Source organism: Mirounga leonina, unplaced genomic scaffold (assembly GCF_011800145.1).
Source record: "Mirounga leonina isolate KUSES-001 unplaced genomic scaffold, KU_Mleo_1.0 Mir_201, whole genome shotgun sequence".
NCBI classification, from domain to species: domain Eukaryota; kingdom Metazoa; phylum Chordata; class Mammalia; order Carnivora; family Phocidae; genus Mirounga; species Mirounga leonina.
In genome coordinates this window covers 7,571,955-7,589,081 of record NW_023270504.1, presented here as the reverse complement: position 1 = coordinate 7,589,081, position 17,127 = coordinate 7,571,955, and the positions used below count along the sequence as shown (strand labels likewise).

General features: G+C 40.6%; 1 protein-coding gene across 1 annotated transcript in view; it reads right to left on the bottom strand.

Annotated features, from left to right (window-relative positions):
• Positions 1-3,944: 3,944 nt before the first annotated feature.
• TM7SF3 (transmembrane 7 superfamily member 3) overlaps positions 3,945-17,127 on the bottom strand; it is a 34,876-nt gene continuing 21,693 nt past the window's right edge. The window contains exons 7-12 of the mRNA XM_035028023.1: positions 12,490-12,576; positions 10,391-10,471; positions 9,616-9,768; positions 7,709-7,806; positions 6,785-6,947; positions 3,945-5,503 (exon numbers count right to left, since the gene is read on the bottom strand). Coding sequence (XP_034883914.1) covers positions 5,241-5,503; positions 6,785-6,947; positions 7,709-7,806; positions 9,616-9,768; positions 10,391-10,471; positions 12,490-12,576 — 845 coding nt within the window. The 3' untranslated portion in view covers positions 3,945-5,240. The remainder of the gene's footprint in view (positions 5,504-6,784; positions 6,948-7,708; positions 7,807-9,615; positions 9,769-10,390; positions 10,472-12,489; positions 12,577-17,127) is intronic.

Here is a 17,127-nt window from a genome sequence, read left to right as displayed (position 1 = left end):
AAAGCTACATTGGGGCTTTCTATAAAACTAACAAAGAAGAAAGCTGGTTAGAATCAGTGTTCCAAGAACTTGTCCCTGTCCCAGTGTATAACCCCAAGCCTTCACATTGCTTCCGTCTGTATATACAGCTGAAGATGAATAGGGCTAGACCCTGGCTACTTTAAAATGCCAAGGATTTATCAGCTTCATCTCAAATTTCAGCACCACTCAGTGGTCAAGTACTCAGTGTTACTAAATCACAGGTTGATGTGAGATCAAGTGAATGAATTCTTCAAATGTTAACTTCTAGAATATGTTCATTTTAAGACCTGTCTCTAACTGGATATAAAAAAAACTTTATAAGGATTTTATTCTTGGTCATGCAGACTCTAGACCTATAGAATATAAGAGGTTAAAAACATCATTCAGGAGAAAATTCTGTAGAGAATCACTGGTATATATCATAAAGGAATTTAGGAGGGAGAGCTGGTTTGGAAGAAAAGTAGCTCTACTTGTGAAATGGAAGACTGTCCTCTGTTGAAAAACTTTCAGGCATTTTTTTTTAAGATTTTATTTATTTATTAGAGGAAGAGAGCATGGACAGAGGAAGACATAGGGCTGACATAGGGCTCCATCCCAGGACCCTGAGATCATGGCCTGAGCCAAAGGCAGATGCTTAACCGACTGAGCCACCAGGCGCCCCAAAACTTTCAGGCATTAATAAGCAAGATGGAGATTTTTTTTCAGAGGAAAGCCTTTAATTCTGTTCCTGAGAGTAGTCCTCTAGAACTGTAGGCCCAGCCCTCGCAATACATATATTTCAGTTTTAAGCAATTTTTATATATGGATGGTCTGCTCCAAATGAGGCGGGTAGTTTATTTTAAAAAGGTGTTGGGGCGCCTGGGTGACTCAGTTGGCTAAGTGTCTGACTCTTGGTTTTGGCTCAACTCATGATCTCAGGGTTGTGAGATTGAGCCCTGAGCCAGGCCCAGCACTCAGCGCAGAGTCTGCTTGGGATTCTCTCCTTCTCCCTCTGCCCTTTCCCCCTCCTCATGCACTCGCACTCTCTAAAATAAATAAAATCTTTTAAAAAAAAAAAAAAGGTGTTAAGGTCCAGTTCAATTGCTGAAAACACTGAACTGGGGAACAAAGGCACACTTAATGTGTCTCAACTACTTCTTCCATCTGCATCATTTTCTGATCTTCCACCCCCTTCCTTAAAGCTCTGCCCAGTTCAGGCAAGCCAGAGAACATGCAAGCCAGTCTGGACAATAGAGAATCCATTAGCAGGAGGAGCCATGAACCATGGTGAATAAGCCTTCTAGCTCCTAAGAACTTCAAAGTAAAAAAGCTATCGTGGCCATCCTTTAACCTCCTTCCAAGGGAAGGAATCCACACGGGGTGGGGGTGCAGAGTCAGGTATATTATACTTGTATAGAGGTATGTTAATAGGACTCTGTAACAGAAGGAAAGAATTTGAGGACCACAGATTGTAGATCACTCAAGTGTTCTGACCCCCCTGCCAGGAAACAACTGCTAAATTCTAGGGACTTAGGAGAAAATGAAAAAGAAAGGTAAATAGACAAGATATGCTCTGTGCAGTTTTATAGTATAGATAAAATTTAACAAGGAAGACAGACAATAAAAAGAAAACCATCTGATCTAATGATCCCACTTCTGGGTATATAGCCAAAGGAAATGTAAAGCAAGATCTTGAAAACAATGGCTAATTCCCATGTTTACTGCAGCATTATTCACAATAGCCAAGACAGGGAAACATCCTAAATGTCCATCAATGGGTGAATGGATAAAGATGTGGTGTGTATACATATATAATTGAATATTATTCAGCCGTGATAAAGCCTGCCATTTCCAACATGGATGGACCTTGAGGGCATTATGCCAAGTGAGAGAAGTCAGATAAAGACAAACAATGGATGATATCATGTCTATGTGGAATCTAAAAAACCCAAATATCTAGTAACAGAAAGTGAAATGGCGGTTACCAGGAGCTGGAGGTGGGAGAATTGGGGAAATGTTATTTAAGGAAGGAATGAACTCGCAATTAGATAAAATCGGGAGCTCAAAGGATTTTGGTCAACAATACTGTATTATAAACTTCAAGGTTGCCAAGAGACTACATCCTGTTTTCACAAAAAGAGTAATGATGTGACATGACAAGAGGCATTAGCTCACTCTGTGGTGGTAATCATACTGATACTGTAACATAAATGTACCAAATCAAATACTGTACTCAAACTTACATAGTGTTGTAGGTCAATTACATCTCAATTTAAAAAAAAAAAACACCACCAACATCCTTTCTGGATCAAAATGTGAAAAGCAAAGAATGGGCTCACTGACCCCACCAAGCACCAAAGTGAAGGGCCGCAAGGACTGGCAGGGCACAGGGGAGAGACTCCTCTGGGGGCTTTCCACAGAGAAGGGAAGGCCTGGAAGCTTTTCATCATGCTTTCAACCCCACTACATGGGATGCACTCAGCCTCCTTGTGGTTTGGTACTCCTACTCCTCTTCCAAGTCTCAGCTTAAGTGTCATTTCAAGGAATTCCTCCCTGGCATCCGGATTCTACCCCCCATCAATTTTAAAGTTCATTGCATATTGTACCTCCTCTGTGTAACTACTCTAGTATCTGTCTCATCACACTCAAAACCATGAGGCGGGGGCCATGCCAGTATATTTTGCCATCTTCTTCCTAGTACCCAAGGCATGGCCTGGCACTTAGGAATTCAACACATATTTATGTAATGAGTAAAGGTGAGATCCAAGTAAAAACTACTATCATTGTACGTGGGGGGGGTTTCTTGTTGTTTGCCTCTTACGCTGATATAGCCGGATCCAGACCTGCCAACCTCCCCAGTGTAATGATTATATGGTAGTCCTTGGGTAAGCCCAAGCTTCCCCTAGCTTGAGCCCCTCTTTACCTCCATTTCCTAGAGTGGTCCTTGCAAACACAGTGGCCAGATTGCCCAGAAGTCTTCCAATCAACAATCAGGGTAAAATGATTTCTGAAGTGTATTAGTTTCTCGCTAGCGCTGCCATAAAATACCACACACGGGGTGCCTTAAACAAAAGAAATTTATTTTCTCACCATTCTGGAGGCTGGAAGTCCAAGATCAAGGCTGGTTTCCACTGAGGCCTCTCCTCTGCTTGCAGAAGGCTGCCTTCTCACTGTGTTGTCACCAGTTCACCAGAAGAAAATTGAAAATTGATCAATGGTTTACATTTTCATTATGATACAGTGTAAAGCACACTTGGATGGAAGTCAGGTATCCCAAATTTTGATCTGGGCACTATTCCTGATAATAGTGACTTCATATAATTGACTCCATCAAGAATTTCCTTAGTTATAAAGTAAGGGGTCAGATCACATGATCTCTTAAGGCCTGTACCTGGTCTAATAGTCTAGCAATTTCCTTGGTAGAATCCATTTTCTATCCCAAACTCCTACAGAACTCCACTGGTCCATAGCACTAGTTAGCTGCTGTGGTTTGGCAACCTAGTAGCTAACCTGTAACAGGTTAATCGGAACTAAAACATTTAAGGAATAGTGTAACTAATTTTCTGGTAATACTAGTACTTCTTTTCTTCAGTTGGACAAACCAGAAGTGCTAAGGACACCGACACAAATTAGTCCACCAAAGACACCAGGTTTCCTTCTAACAAGGGATATAAATGTTAATACACTGCCTCAGATTTCCTTCATTTCCTATTATTTCATTTAGGATTAAACTAAATCTTTAAAATAAAGATTTAATTCTCCAGATGAAGTAATTTTATACCTATGAAACTTCTCTCATGTCTTTGTTGCTATGGTACAAATACAGTTGGTTAAAAAATTTAATAATAATGAGACTTTCAGCATTTTTTTCAAAATAGGTATTTATTATTAAAAAATTATACAAATTGGCTTTTTATTACTCAAATTATGAAAATTTTTAAACACTTTGTCTCAAGCCTCCAAAAAAGTGTGCTCTGTCTTTACAGTCTTCAGTGGCAATACACTGTGATGGTACAGAAAATAACTCACAAACATTCCAAAGAACTTTGTTAGAATGTACAAGGATATGGCAGAAGCCAGAATCCTTAAAGTGATTTTTAAAAAATTTCAAGTTTAAGTATTACTGAAGTTACATAAACAGTTACAGAATAATAAACACCTATGTGTAATTTTGCAAAGGAAAAATGATTAGTTTTGTATGTCTGCACTTTGTTTCAGCCTTTCCAAAAACACTTTTAAAAATGCAAAAACTGAAAATTTTCCAGTTACCTGAAACTTCAAAAATCTATTGTACTTTGAAAAAACTCTTAAAAGCAGCATCGTTTAAATAGTGGCTGACTCTCAAATGTGTGTGCAACCAACCACAACCATCCTCACTATGCCTCAGGCTTGTCGGAGTCCCCAGCTTACAATCCACAGCAGAACCAGAGGCAGCAAGCATCTCTGACAGTTAAGAGAAAAGGCCATGAGGAGTAGGTATGCAGCCCAGGGTATCCAGGTGCTTGCTTGTGGGGAAAAAGGGTCAAAACTGAAGGGACTTTCCTTACAGAATCCAAGGTCCTAATTCAAAGCAGCTCCTTTAAACACCTAATTCCTTTTTGACCCCCTCCTCATCACTAAAACTGATGGTACAAAGTCTTTATACAAAAGAAAATTTTTGAAACCTGTGTTTTACATCAATGCTAATTACAACCAATTTAGCAGAAAGAACTACAAAATGCAAATTTTAAAAGATTTCCTTACTAATGGAACTATAGATTAGGGTAGGAGCCAACTGGTTTCCCAAGAAACACTTCTAATGCACTTTAAATTGGAAATCAGATGTCAACACTACTTTAAAGGCCTTTAAAGAAAAAAAAAAAGAAATGAGGCATTGTATACATATCAGTTTTATTATCTATATAAGTTGACCTATTTTCAAATAACTGACATAATTTAGTATTTAAATTAGCATTTTAAGCAATAAAAGGCAAAAACAGTGCCTACTGAACTATACACTTTATGATTGATACAGTAAATGTGTAATTTTACCACAATTAAAAATAAACAAAAGAAGGGTACCTTTTGATAATATATCAATGAGGACACCACAATATTGTGCAAAGCACAGATAGATACAAAAGCCTGTTTTGTTCTCAGACTTGCACCGGAGATGGCTGAAGCAGGCTGGGCATACACACCAAAGCTGGGGCACCGCTTGAGTTGTACTTCAGGATCACACTGACCGAGCCCTTTGGCATCTAAAGAAGCAGAGGTGTTCTCTCTCCAGCTGGCTGTTCCTTCCGGAAGAGTTCTTTGATCTGGGTTAGTTGGCCACAGAGCCGCTCTCTCAATGGAGGGATGTGGTAGCTAGGGTCCAGAATGTTCGTTACTCTGCGCTCCCTCTCTCGCTTCCATAACTTGTACGGGTGGGGAGGAAAAAACGGTCGCCCTCTTTCTCTTCGAATCTGTAATGTAATTCCACTTACGGCAAGCATCCCCCATACAGCCAGGATAATAAAGTCTAAAAAACAGCAGGAAAGAAGTTTGAACTCTTGTATTTTAAAACCTAACAGAGCTCTAACACTTAACCTTTCATAGTTTAAATCTGTGTCATTCTTTCTCAGCAATATTAGACTTCCTGTGAGTTTGGCCAAACGTGTATTTCCTCACTTACAGCTGAGGAATGAATAAGGAAGCTAGAGTCTTAAATTTTAAAATGGGAATTTTCTATCATAGGCATTTGAAAGTCCAGAGAGGCTGTAAGAAATCAGTTGTTTGGATCCCTGGAATTCCAATATTCTGTGACCAGTGCCCACCGGCGTGGTTGGTTGTTTTGTTTTTCTGGGGCTGGGGCGGGGAGAAAGCAGTCCTCTAGCTACACCTCACAAACGTACATCACGGAACATTAGATGCCACCCTGCTTTTTTCCCCCCACTCCACTCAATATGGGGCCCCACCCCCCTCATGAAGAGTGGATATAGAAATGCATGAAGAAATTCAACAAACTGTAACAGAGCTTCTAGTAAAGGCTTGACAAAATATTGTTTTGTATGTAAAACTTGCAAGACACATGGATTTCAAAGTCTCTATGTAGCATCAACCTCTTATCCAGTGAGGGCAGACTCAGGATGGTAGAGGGAAAGATATGTCCTTAAATAGTCACAGCAATCATGACTATGCTTATATATCTTCAACAACAAGACATAATTTTCCATCTTCCATATTTTTAACATTTCTGAAACCAATACATCCTACATTCATTGTGAACATTTAATTTAGCCATTTTTTTCTTCAAAAAGTCTATGGAGATGACTTTTCTACTTTAATGGGTAGAATCTTACAGTTGCAGAAACAATAACACCTTCTGATTGAAAATCACTTTTTCACTTTCAAGTAGCAAATTACATGCTTCTTTAAAGGAAGGAAACAAGGGAATAACTTTAACAATCAGGCTGTCATTCTCATCCCTCATCCCACCCCAACCAAACAGCTTTGTTCCCAGGATTTTTCTCACCACTGGGAATTGACCAGGTAACCTAAGTAATCCTGGTTGAGAAATTTCTTAAAGTTCATTTAGAAGATTTTTAGAAGTATGAACTTCAACCACCTTACAAATTTAAATTCTTTTCTCCCATGGTCATAAGTTATTATTAACAGAAGGCTCTAATACATTTGTATGGTGTGAGTTTCCTCCTCTTGTCCAGTTAACCTTCTTTCAGTCTAGTTACCAAGTGCTCTTGTTAGCACAAGCGGGCCAGTATTCTTACTTGACTATCACTCGGGTTCTTGGATTTAGTCTTACCATTAGTTTGAAAAGGCACAGTTGTGAAAGCTCTGTGGAAATCCACGTTGAGTGCTCTCTTGAGTACATTCAAAGTGATGTAAGAAAGGCTTGTATACAAGTAACTGTCAAAGGCTAAGACCACCGAGTAGGAGCCAATGAATCCACAAGTCAGTATGTTCAGCTGTGGAAGAGTGAAGCGTTTAGGCATCGCCGCTGGTAGAACAAGGAATAGTTTCTAACCCTCCCCAACTGGCCTCAATCACAGGGAATCCCTTCTGCTCCCTCAGGGCACATGAAATGGGGTCAAGTCTCAGCGCTGAATAAAGGTTACCTGGAAGGTTAAACTGAAAACCACCTTCCACACCCACAGTGAGTTCTTACTCATAGGAAATGTCTTCCCTGGGGCGCCTGGGTGGCTCAGTCATTAAGCGTCTGCCTTCGGCTTGGGTCATGATCCCAGAGTCCTGGGATAGAGCCCCATGTTGGGCTGCCTGCTTCTCCCTCTCCCTCTGCCTCCCCCCCTGCTGTGCTCTCGCTCTCTCTCAAATAAATAAAGTCAAAAAAAAAAAAGGAAATGTCTTCCCTGTGAAAGAACCTCAATAATAGTCTAATTAGATGAAGAACACTTTGTCTGGAGAGACTGTTGAAACTAATGATCCATCAGCTTGTGCATTTACAGTGAGCTCAACCTCTCTGCTCCCACTGTTAAAGCATACTGACAGCAGTGACCAGCCCCACTTGATGAAAAAAACACTGTGCTAATTGTAATCAGAACTTCTCTTGCTTTCACAGTAACAAGGCTATTTAAAATTAATCATTTCCTAAAGATTCTCATGTAGCTAGCTCTCCCCGGTAAATAAAACATGCAAAATGATGCAGTAAGTGAACGACTGAAGGCCCGGGACAATAGGATGAATAAATCTCACTTGATGAAACACTTACTATTCTTAGGCAGCCCATGAAAACTACTGGAATGATAACAGCTATACAAGAGAAGGTCACCCAGAACACACCATCGTCTTGAAAAATCTTCAGGTTTCCTGAAAAAGCAAAAAGAAAGCAAGAGTTAACAGGTTTACCAAGTTCAATTTCATTTTCTCAACATCTAAACACAGACATGCATCAAGATTTATTATAATCACCAGGGAATAGGTTGACAATTAGAAATGAATTCTGACTTTTTTCATTTAACTGCCAATACAATCAACTTTTAAGGATGTGTCTTAGAAGGTTGAGGGGTGGGAGGAAAATCAAGCAGGTACATGCTCTGCATTTATTCCCAGGAAAATTTAGAAGAGGCTGGACTAGTCCAAGCTCTTCCATTCACTAGCTGCGATACTGAGCCTGTTTCCTAACCCATAAAATGAGAAGACTGAACTATTTCGTGGCCAAGCTCCAAACCATCCTTCCTTGCTCTGTTTCTATCACTCCATGATTTTGTACTGCAAAGTAAAAAGTACAAGTAAATGGCATTCAGAGCTAACTATTTGAACTCCTACCCAAAATGAGCAGCAAAATCCATTTACTAGATTTTTACCATCAATGCATTTCCTGCCCAGCCACTGCATCCTGGAAGATGTGATTCCTCATGCATCAGGAAAGATGGGAGCTAACCACTTTCCTGCGCTTCTACTAAACTCTTCTCCAAAATGCAGCACGTCTACAGTGACCCGGGAAGACTCTATCAGAAGTCCTATTTATAAATTAAATTTATTTTTTTTTTTAAATGCTCCTTCACTGCATTCAAGGATGCACTCTTTTTTTTTTTTTTTTTTAAGATTTTATTTATTTATTTGAGAGAGAGAGAATGAGAGACAGCATGAGAGGGAGGAGGGTCAGAGGGAGAAGCAGACTCCCTGCCGAGCAGGGAGCCCGATGCGGGACTCGATCCCGGGACTCCAGGATCATGACCTGAGCCGAGGGCAGTCGCTTAACCAACTGAGCCACCCAGGCGCCCTAAAATGTGCCACTTTGGCATGTGGATTATTTTTAGTTGAAGGCAATCAAGACCCGGCAGGGTCAGGAAAAACTTTAATAGCTTCACTAACTGCCTAAAAGAATTTACATAGGGAGCCTGACCCAGAAAGAGAGCAACTACCGGTGATAACTATTTTATCTGAAATACTTAACTGCCTGGTAGGGCAAACATCTGATTACCAAATGTCTGCTCTTCTTCTTTTCTTGTGACTTGCCCTCCCCACCTTTGAAACCCCAGGCACCGACCCCATTCCTTAGCTCCGGATGACAAAGAAGGCTCAACTGCCTGACTGCCTTTGGGTCCCATACTTTTAAGGGGTTCCTGTACATACAAAATTAAATTTGTTCTCTTGTTAATCCGTCTTTTATCAATTTAATGATTAGACCAGCCGAAGAACCTTAGAAGGATAGACGGGAAATTTCTCCTGCCCTACAAAAGAAAGTTAACTTACAAGTTAACCACATTCTAAGCATTCTAAGTAAAAACTGAATTACTTAAAAAAAAAAAAAAAATTCCCAGAACCATCCCCTGTGCTACTGCCCTAGATGACAAGTAGGTATGTTAGAACGCCTGGGGTCTGGCAGACGGTGGGAGTGAAGGCTGGGGTATAAGACAACCGGGAACGAAGCACCAGGTTCCCAACTCGGCTGCCAGCAGAGCAGTGCCAAGTTGATCTGTGGGATATACTGGGCTTCCACTTAAGATTCACTTTGTACTGGCCCTCCCTAAAGTGCCACATCATCGATAGAAATTTCCAGAACTCTACAGGCAAGGCCCCAAGTCCCTGATGGGGCAGTATCTGTACACAGAGAACCCGAACAAGGTCATGCAAACAGTGAACTGAACACAGAAAACATGACACATCTCCTACCCAGCGGAGTGAAGAACATCACTGAGGAGATGAGGAAGCCCAGCACTAATCCAACACACAGCATGCAGAACAGGAGGATTCCAAATCGCCACCAAGCAGCTACCAGGAGAATCCCACCAACACTTCCAGCGACGGCTGTCAGAATCAGACGAACTGCACAGAAGGAGATGAACTGTTGGACCAGAGGCAGCTTTTCCTACCACATGCGCTAGACACACACCACCATTACCAGAGGCAGCCTTAGCCTTTCTGTAGGTCAGGCCCCGAGGCAGTGCCCTGACAACCAGCACGGAAAGGCCTTCTCTGAGGAGGGGCTGGTCTGAGCTGCGCAAACCAGCAGGTGAGCTAAACCTCCCAGGCAAGTGATAGGTGTGGCTTGGCACAACCCATAAATCGGGGCTGAGGAAGAAGGGGCAACAAGCATTCTGTTAAATGTGACAGGGAAGGATGGGTTGTGTTTGTTTCAAGGTAAAGAAAATCTTAATATTTTGATTGTTGTAAATTTCGTATCTTCAATATACCAAATAGCCTGGAACACGGGTTTATAATCAACATAGCCCTTCAATTCCCTAAGTACCAAGGAATTCACCATGCAAATTAAAAACCCAGAAGAGAAGGTCTAAATGAGTAGTCTAGAAAAGATGTTTCGAGTATAGGTGGCCCATTATTTACACACATAACAGGTTATCTATCACACAATACGGTCAAACTATAGAAAGAAAGGGGGCCTATGAACACAACCCCTTTCTTCCCAAACTGTATTGTTTTCACGTACCATCATATGTAAGAAGTGTCAGTCTTGTAATCAGTACATAGAAGAAGAATCCCATGAAGATAAAGCCTATGAAAAATAATTCTAGTAGCAAACCACCAGAAAAAGAAGAAAAAAAAAATACAAGCTATGGTTAGGTATTCTTTTCACAGTGCAACTTAACTTTCTAACCAAAAAATACATGCTTAAGCTTCCAGAATTTACTCATATTAGGACATTCAGGGGAAAGAAATACCCGAAAGACAGGAAAAATTTAGAAGTCATTGGGAGTAAATATTATTAAATGAATACAATATTAAAATATTAACTGTTAGATACACTGCATTAGGCGCCCCTAAATTTCAATTTATTACATGAGCAAAAATGAAAGGAAAAATAACAAAATATTCCAAAGTAAAATATTCCAAAGTATTCCCAGACTTTTGGGAAGCCTGGGTGGCTCAGTCAGTTAAGCATCTGCATTCGGCTCAGGTCATGATCCCAGGGTCCTGGGATCGAGCCCCACATCAGGCTCTCTGCTCAGTGGGGAGTCTGCTTCTCCCTCTGCCTGCCGCTCCCCCTGCTTGTGCTTGTGCTCACTCTCTCTGACAAATAAATAAATAAATCTTTTTTTTTTAAGTGATTTTTATACCTTCCTTTAATTCATCCTTCCCTATTTAGGATGAATATTTAATCACTGTCTTCATGCATTAAAATACCTAGTAATATCTTTGGGACCTTGCCTAGAGCTTGGCAATTAAATTCTTTGTTCTAGAATCATTCTATACTTTGAGGAATTAAACATTCTTCAGAATATTTTCTACTCAATCAAGAAAAAATATAATAATGCAGACGGAGTTGCATATTTCAATTCATAATTTTTTTTTTTTTTAAGTAGGCTCCAGGCCCACGGAGCCCAACACAGGGCTTGAACTCACGACCCTGAGACCAAGACCTGAGCTGAAATCAAGAATCAGACGTTTACCTAACTGAGCCACCCAGGCGCCCCCACAATTCATAATTTATTAAAACAAGTTTAAAAAGTTTGAGATCAGGATTATTTTCACTCTTTTCTTGATGCTCCGTTATACTCCTTGTTAATGAATTAAATAAGGATTTTTTTTTTAGTAATTACAAACACTGTTACATAAAAGGCAGCCCAAAAATTCAAATCAATTCAGCGAGCATAATTTATATAGTTGCCCCCCTACTCATGGTTTTTCTTTTCATGACTTCAATTACCCCATGGTCCAGAAGCAGATGATCCTCCTTCTGAGGTTCCATCAGAAGGTCAATAGTAGCCTAACACTGTCACAATTCTTACCTACATCATTCCCCTCACTTCATCTCATCATATGGGCATTTAATCATCTCACATCAGCACAGGAAGGATAAGTGCAGGATAATAAGATATTTTGAGAGAGAGGGACAACATTGACATAACCCTTATTACAGCATCTTGCCATAATTATTCTATTATTAATTATTGTTAATCTCTTACTGTGCCTAATTTATAAATTAAATTTTATTGTAGGTATGTATGGATAAGAAAAAATATATATATATATGGGGTTCAAGTACTGTCCACAATTTCAGGCATCCACTAGGAGACTTGGAAAGTATGCCCCACAGGTAAGAGAAGACTACTGTATTCCACTCCCTGAATGGGTTTCACTGCGAAGATTGCGGAGTTCCTATTTGCAGTCTGAACCTCCCGGGACTAAGCAGACATTTCAATCTAAAGATACCACAGACCTGCAGCTTGATGTATCTGAAACCACGTCACAATCACCATCATCAAAATCCACACATTCTTACACAAATGTCCTGATTTCCAACCCCAGTTATTTTTAGTCAGCTGGCCGACCTAGCAATTGAAGAAGTCTGCTGCATAAATCCAGTTTTGCTCCCCTCTTAGTAAGAGGAAGTTATACTCCATTATTAAGAGAAAAAATTAAAATGCATGGCAACTAAGTAAAGTCTACTGGAAAGAACCCAGTCACAAATCTATGAAGATAGCTGGAGATAAGCAGTTGCCTCATCTCCTTAAAGTTCAAATTCCCCAGCAGAATTTAAGCAAAAAAGCCCATAAGGCACGTAAATAGCAACTACATCAGTAATACCTGTTTTCCAGAATCTGTGTCCAAAAAAACAAATGAAGAGACCAAGCAGGGCAAAAAGGGTGAAGAACACTTTGGTTGATACTCTTCCTAAAAATAATGAAAATTTAGTGGGTAATATATCCAATTTAATACTTTGTACTTAGTTACTAGAACAAAGCTTCATGAAAAAAACCAAGTGAGCTGACAATAGACACTTACTTTAATTTATAATATATATCATATACAAATATAAACACATAAATTATAAACCTACTTTTGGAAATACCCTTGCCACCCCTAACAAATTATTTTGTGTGGGCAATGAATATCAATGCTACTGCTATGACAAAAGGAGGAACCAGACAATCTATGCTTCCTGACGAGTATACAGCACTACTTTTGACATATTCTTGGGGTGTCCTGTGTACACAAAATGGTTTTGTTTCTTCACAAACTGCAAGAAAAAAGGAGGGCAACGGAAAGGAGAACTAGGGATTAAAAGAGATTTAAAAGACACATCAACTAAATACAATGTATAGGCGTCACCTAAAACCTGATTTAAATAAAAAAACTGAAAAACAATTGGGTGACTGGGAAAATATAAGTACTGGCTGTTAATTTGATGCTATTAGGGAATTATCTTCAATATTTTTCACTGAAATTTGTGTTGGTGATACTGTACCTATGTATTTTGAAAACAGAGCTTATCTTTAGGACAAACACACACATGTGTGCACATACACACACTCCACACTGAAATTTTGTGAGCAAAATGATGGCCATGGATTTGCTATTTAAAAAAATCCAGTAATAGGGGCGCCTGGGTGGCTCAGTCGTTAAGCATCTGCCTTCGGCTCAGGTCATGATCTCAGGGTCCTGGGATCGAGCCCCGCATCGGGCTCCCTGCTCCGCGGGAAGCCTGCTTCTCCCTCTCCCACTCCCCCTGCTTGTGTTCCCTCTCTCGCTCTCTCTGTCAAATAAATAAATAAAATCTTTAAAAAAAATAAAAAATTAAATTAAAAAATACAGTAATAAAGGAGGGCTAGGAGGCAGAGACCCAGGTGGGTATATAGCTGAAACCAAATCACACCATGAATCAAAATCATTAATGCTGAAAAATTAGTATATGAAGGTTCTTTGAAGTTCTTCATCATAAAAAATTTTAACCAAAATTCCCATTAAAATAAAAGAACATGTACTACACTGTAAATCACATATGAACAAATTATTGCCCATCTTCTTTACACATATTGCTTCTGAAAAAAAAATGCAGCATTATAACTAACAATAAAGCACAATATACTTCATGATGCCAAAGACCAAATCTCATGGTCCTTAATAGGCACCAACTTAAATATAAATAACATGAACCAAAAGATACAGCTTACCAAAGAGAAAAATACACTAAATTCACTGTCATGACTCCTTTGAGATTTATCACAAGAAAATAATCCCTGAACTAAAAACGAAAACAAAACACCTATACAATCTCATGTGGAAAATGTTAAATGTTACCACAGATCAAAACACATAAAATGCTTAAGAGTGCTCAGATGGAGATACCATGAAGACCTACATTTAAATAAGAAACACAAGGCAGAAGACCAGAATTTGCAGGGCATGAGACATAACCCACACAGCAGCTTTTCTGAGAACAAAGCGCCCCAAAGAAAGGTGAAACAAGAGATAAAACGCCACATTCTGCTTATTTCAGACCTGTGGTTGACTGCTGTTCTATGATTTAATCTTTACACCACAAGTGTGGAGTTGGCTGGGATAGTTTTTTTTTCAAATGACAATCTAAGTGGCAGTTTCCAGCAAGTATAATCATCAAGGTTGGCAAGATCTTCCAACCCAATAAAAACGACACACACAGTTAGCTTTCCTTCCTGCTATCAGACAGCAGAGAGAAACTAAATGGAATCCCCACTCACAGTACCAGGAAAGCACAGAAACAAATGATACAGGAAAAAAACAGAGAGCAGGTTTCATAAGAAGTAGACTCTAGAGACAAAACTAGAGAGAATATGGGCACTTTGGGGGGCGATGAAGACAAAGGGGTGAATGGACTGGGAGGATAGAAGACAGTCCAAGTAGAGCAGTCTTTAATTATCACAGTATCATCTAGGTTATGATACACAGGCCAAAGTTTTAATTAAAAGGCAATGTGGATACCTCCTCTCTACTCCAAGCTCAGGAAAGATGTCCTCATACACATCAAGCTCGAAAATGAAAGCAACAATAGGACCAACATCATCACTAGGAGGGGTCAACTGAGGTTGGAGGAATAGGATCAGAGCTCCCTTTCTCCTCGGCTAACACGTAGAGATGGAAACCCAGGGGAGGGGAGCTTTCAGATTAGGAGGGGCTCTGGTGCAGAAGGACTCAAGGGAAGGGGACTAGAGGAACCTAGATTAAGTCTACCAGTTAAAGATACAGAACTGATATCTGCCTGGGTCCCCTACATTTTATGTCTCCAGGATCCTGAGCATGGCAGTGGAAGACTGGATGGGATACAGCTCTACCAGAGGAGGGGAACCCTAGTCCCTGAACACAATGGATAGACTATTCTTTAGAGCAAAACTCCTGGAAAGTGCTATCTGGACTCTTCTCCAATTTCTTTCTTCCTATTTGTTCTTGAACATACTCCAGTAAGGCTTACCCCAGCGCTCCACTAAAACAGCTCTGACACCAACACCCTCCATCTTGCTAAATCCAGTGGTCATTTTTCAGTTCCTAATTTCCTGACCTCTAAGCACCAGAGTGCCCAGGGCTCGGTCCTTAGACCCGTCTCTTTTCTACTTGCTCACTTCACAGTAAGGCCATCTAGTCCATGGCATTAGGTGCCATCGATTTAATTGGATGCACTTCAAGGTAATCCCAGCCCACACCTTTCCCCTGAATTCCAGCATATTTACAACCAACTGTCAATTCAACATGTCCACTTGAATGCTTCCTAAGGTTCTCAAACTGAACAGGTCCAAAACTGAACTCCTGATACATGCTCCCAAACCCGCTCCTCCAACAGTCTTTCCCATTTCAGTGAATGGCAGTTCTAGCTCTCCAGGTGCTCCGGCCAAAATGGTAGTCATCTTTTACACCTTTCTTCAACCCCCTCACCCAACCAGCAACTATTCCTGGCTCTATTTCAAAATATATGCAGCCACTCATTGGCCAAATCTGGGATGATTTAACATGCAAATAATGGGCACTTTGAAACATGAAAATAATGATAGTGATGGATTATCCAGAGAATTAAGAATCCATGGGTTCATGTATATAAATACATACATAAATAGGGGAGAAGAGAAATCTCTTCCTTACAAGAGAATGCCAACTAATATGAAGAAATGATGACATTAGAAAATTTCCATTTGGCAACCACCTAGTAATAAATGTTTCAGGCAAAAATCATGGGATGCTAAAACTAGCAAGTGAGAGTTTAAGAAGGGCCTATCTACTAGCATTCAGAGTCTTGCCCAAGAATACTTAAAGGGAAAATAGTTACTTTACAGTGGAGAAACCTGGCAGACACTACTAACCAAATATTCAAGGTTATCACCACCAGTCATGGGACAAATAGGTATCAAATGCCTCCTAAGAAGGGCACAACATTGCTTTTTTGTATTCCCACCAAAAATGCATAATGTGAATTTAATCATGAGGAAACATCAGACGAACCCAAACTGGAGGACATTCTAAAAAGTCAGCCTGTACCCCTCAAAAAGGTCAAGGTCTTGAAAGACAAAACAGACTGAGGAATTGTTTCAGATTACAGAAGACGAAAGAGACACAGGTCAGTTAAATGCAGTATGTGACTTTTTTTTTTTTTATAAAGGACATTAGTGGAATAGCTAGTGAAATTCAGTAACATCTGAGGGTTAAATAACAGTACTGTCTCAGAGTTAATTTTGTGAATTTGATCATTTTTACTATGGTTATGTAAGGAAATAAATAGAAATATTTTAAGGGAAAAAGGTCTTTCTGTCTGCAACTTACTCTCAGGTGGCTCAAAGAAAGCAGAGTACGTGCACCTACATATGGAGAGCACGCGCACGCGAGCGCTCTATAAATAAAAAGCAAATAGCATAGTACATTCACAGTTGAGGAATCTGAGTGAAGATTATGCCGAAATTCTTCGTATTTTTGCACCTTTTCGGTGAAACTATTTCAGAATACAATGTTACACACAGAATGATCTTGCAACGCCCCCACTGCCACCACCCTATCCAAACCACTGTCCGCTCTGCCCCGAATTACCGCGACAGCCTGGTCCATCTCCGTTTCTGATCTCGCCCCTGACTTTTCTCACAGAAGCAGCCAGAGTGATGCCGTCAGAACGGGAGTCCGATTAGGGCACTCGCTGCTCAAACCCGCCAATGCCTTTCCGTTGCGCTCTGAACAGAAGCTTCTGCCCACGCTGCGCCCTACCAGGCTGCACCTCTCCCCCTCCTCAGGCTCCTCCGGCCGCTGTTCTCGCCGCTGTTCTCCGAACACACCAAGAAGGCTCCGGCTGAGGGCCGCTGTTGCCTCTGCCTGGCAGTACTGCCCGGACACACGCAGGGCTCCCCGCCTCGCCTCGCCCCGGGTCTCCACTCGCCCCGTGTCTCCACTCACCCCCCCGGAGTCTCCACTCGCCCCGTGTCTCCACTCACCCCC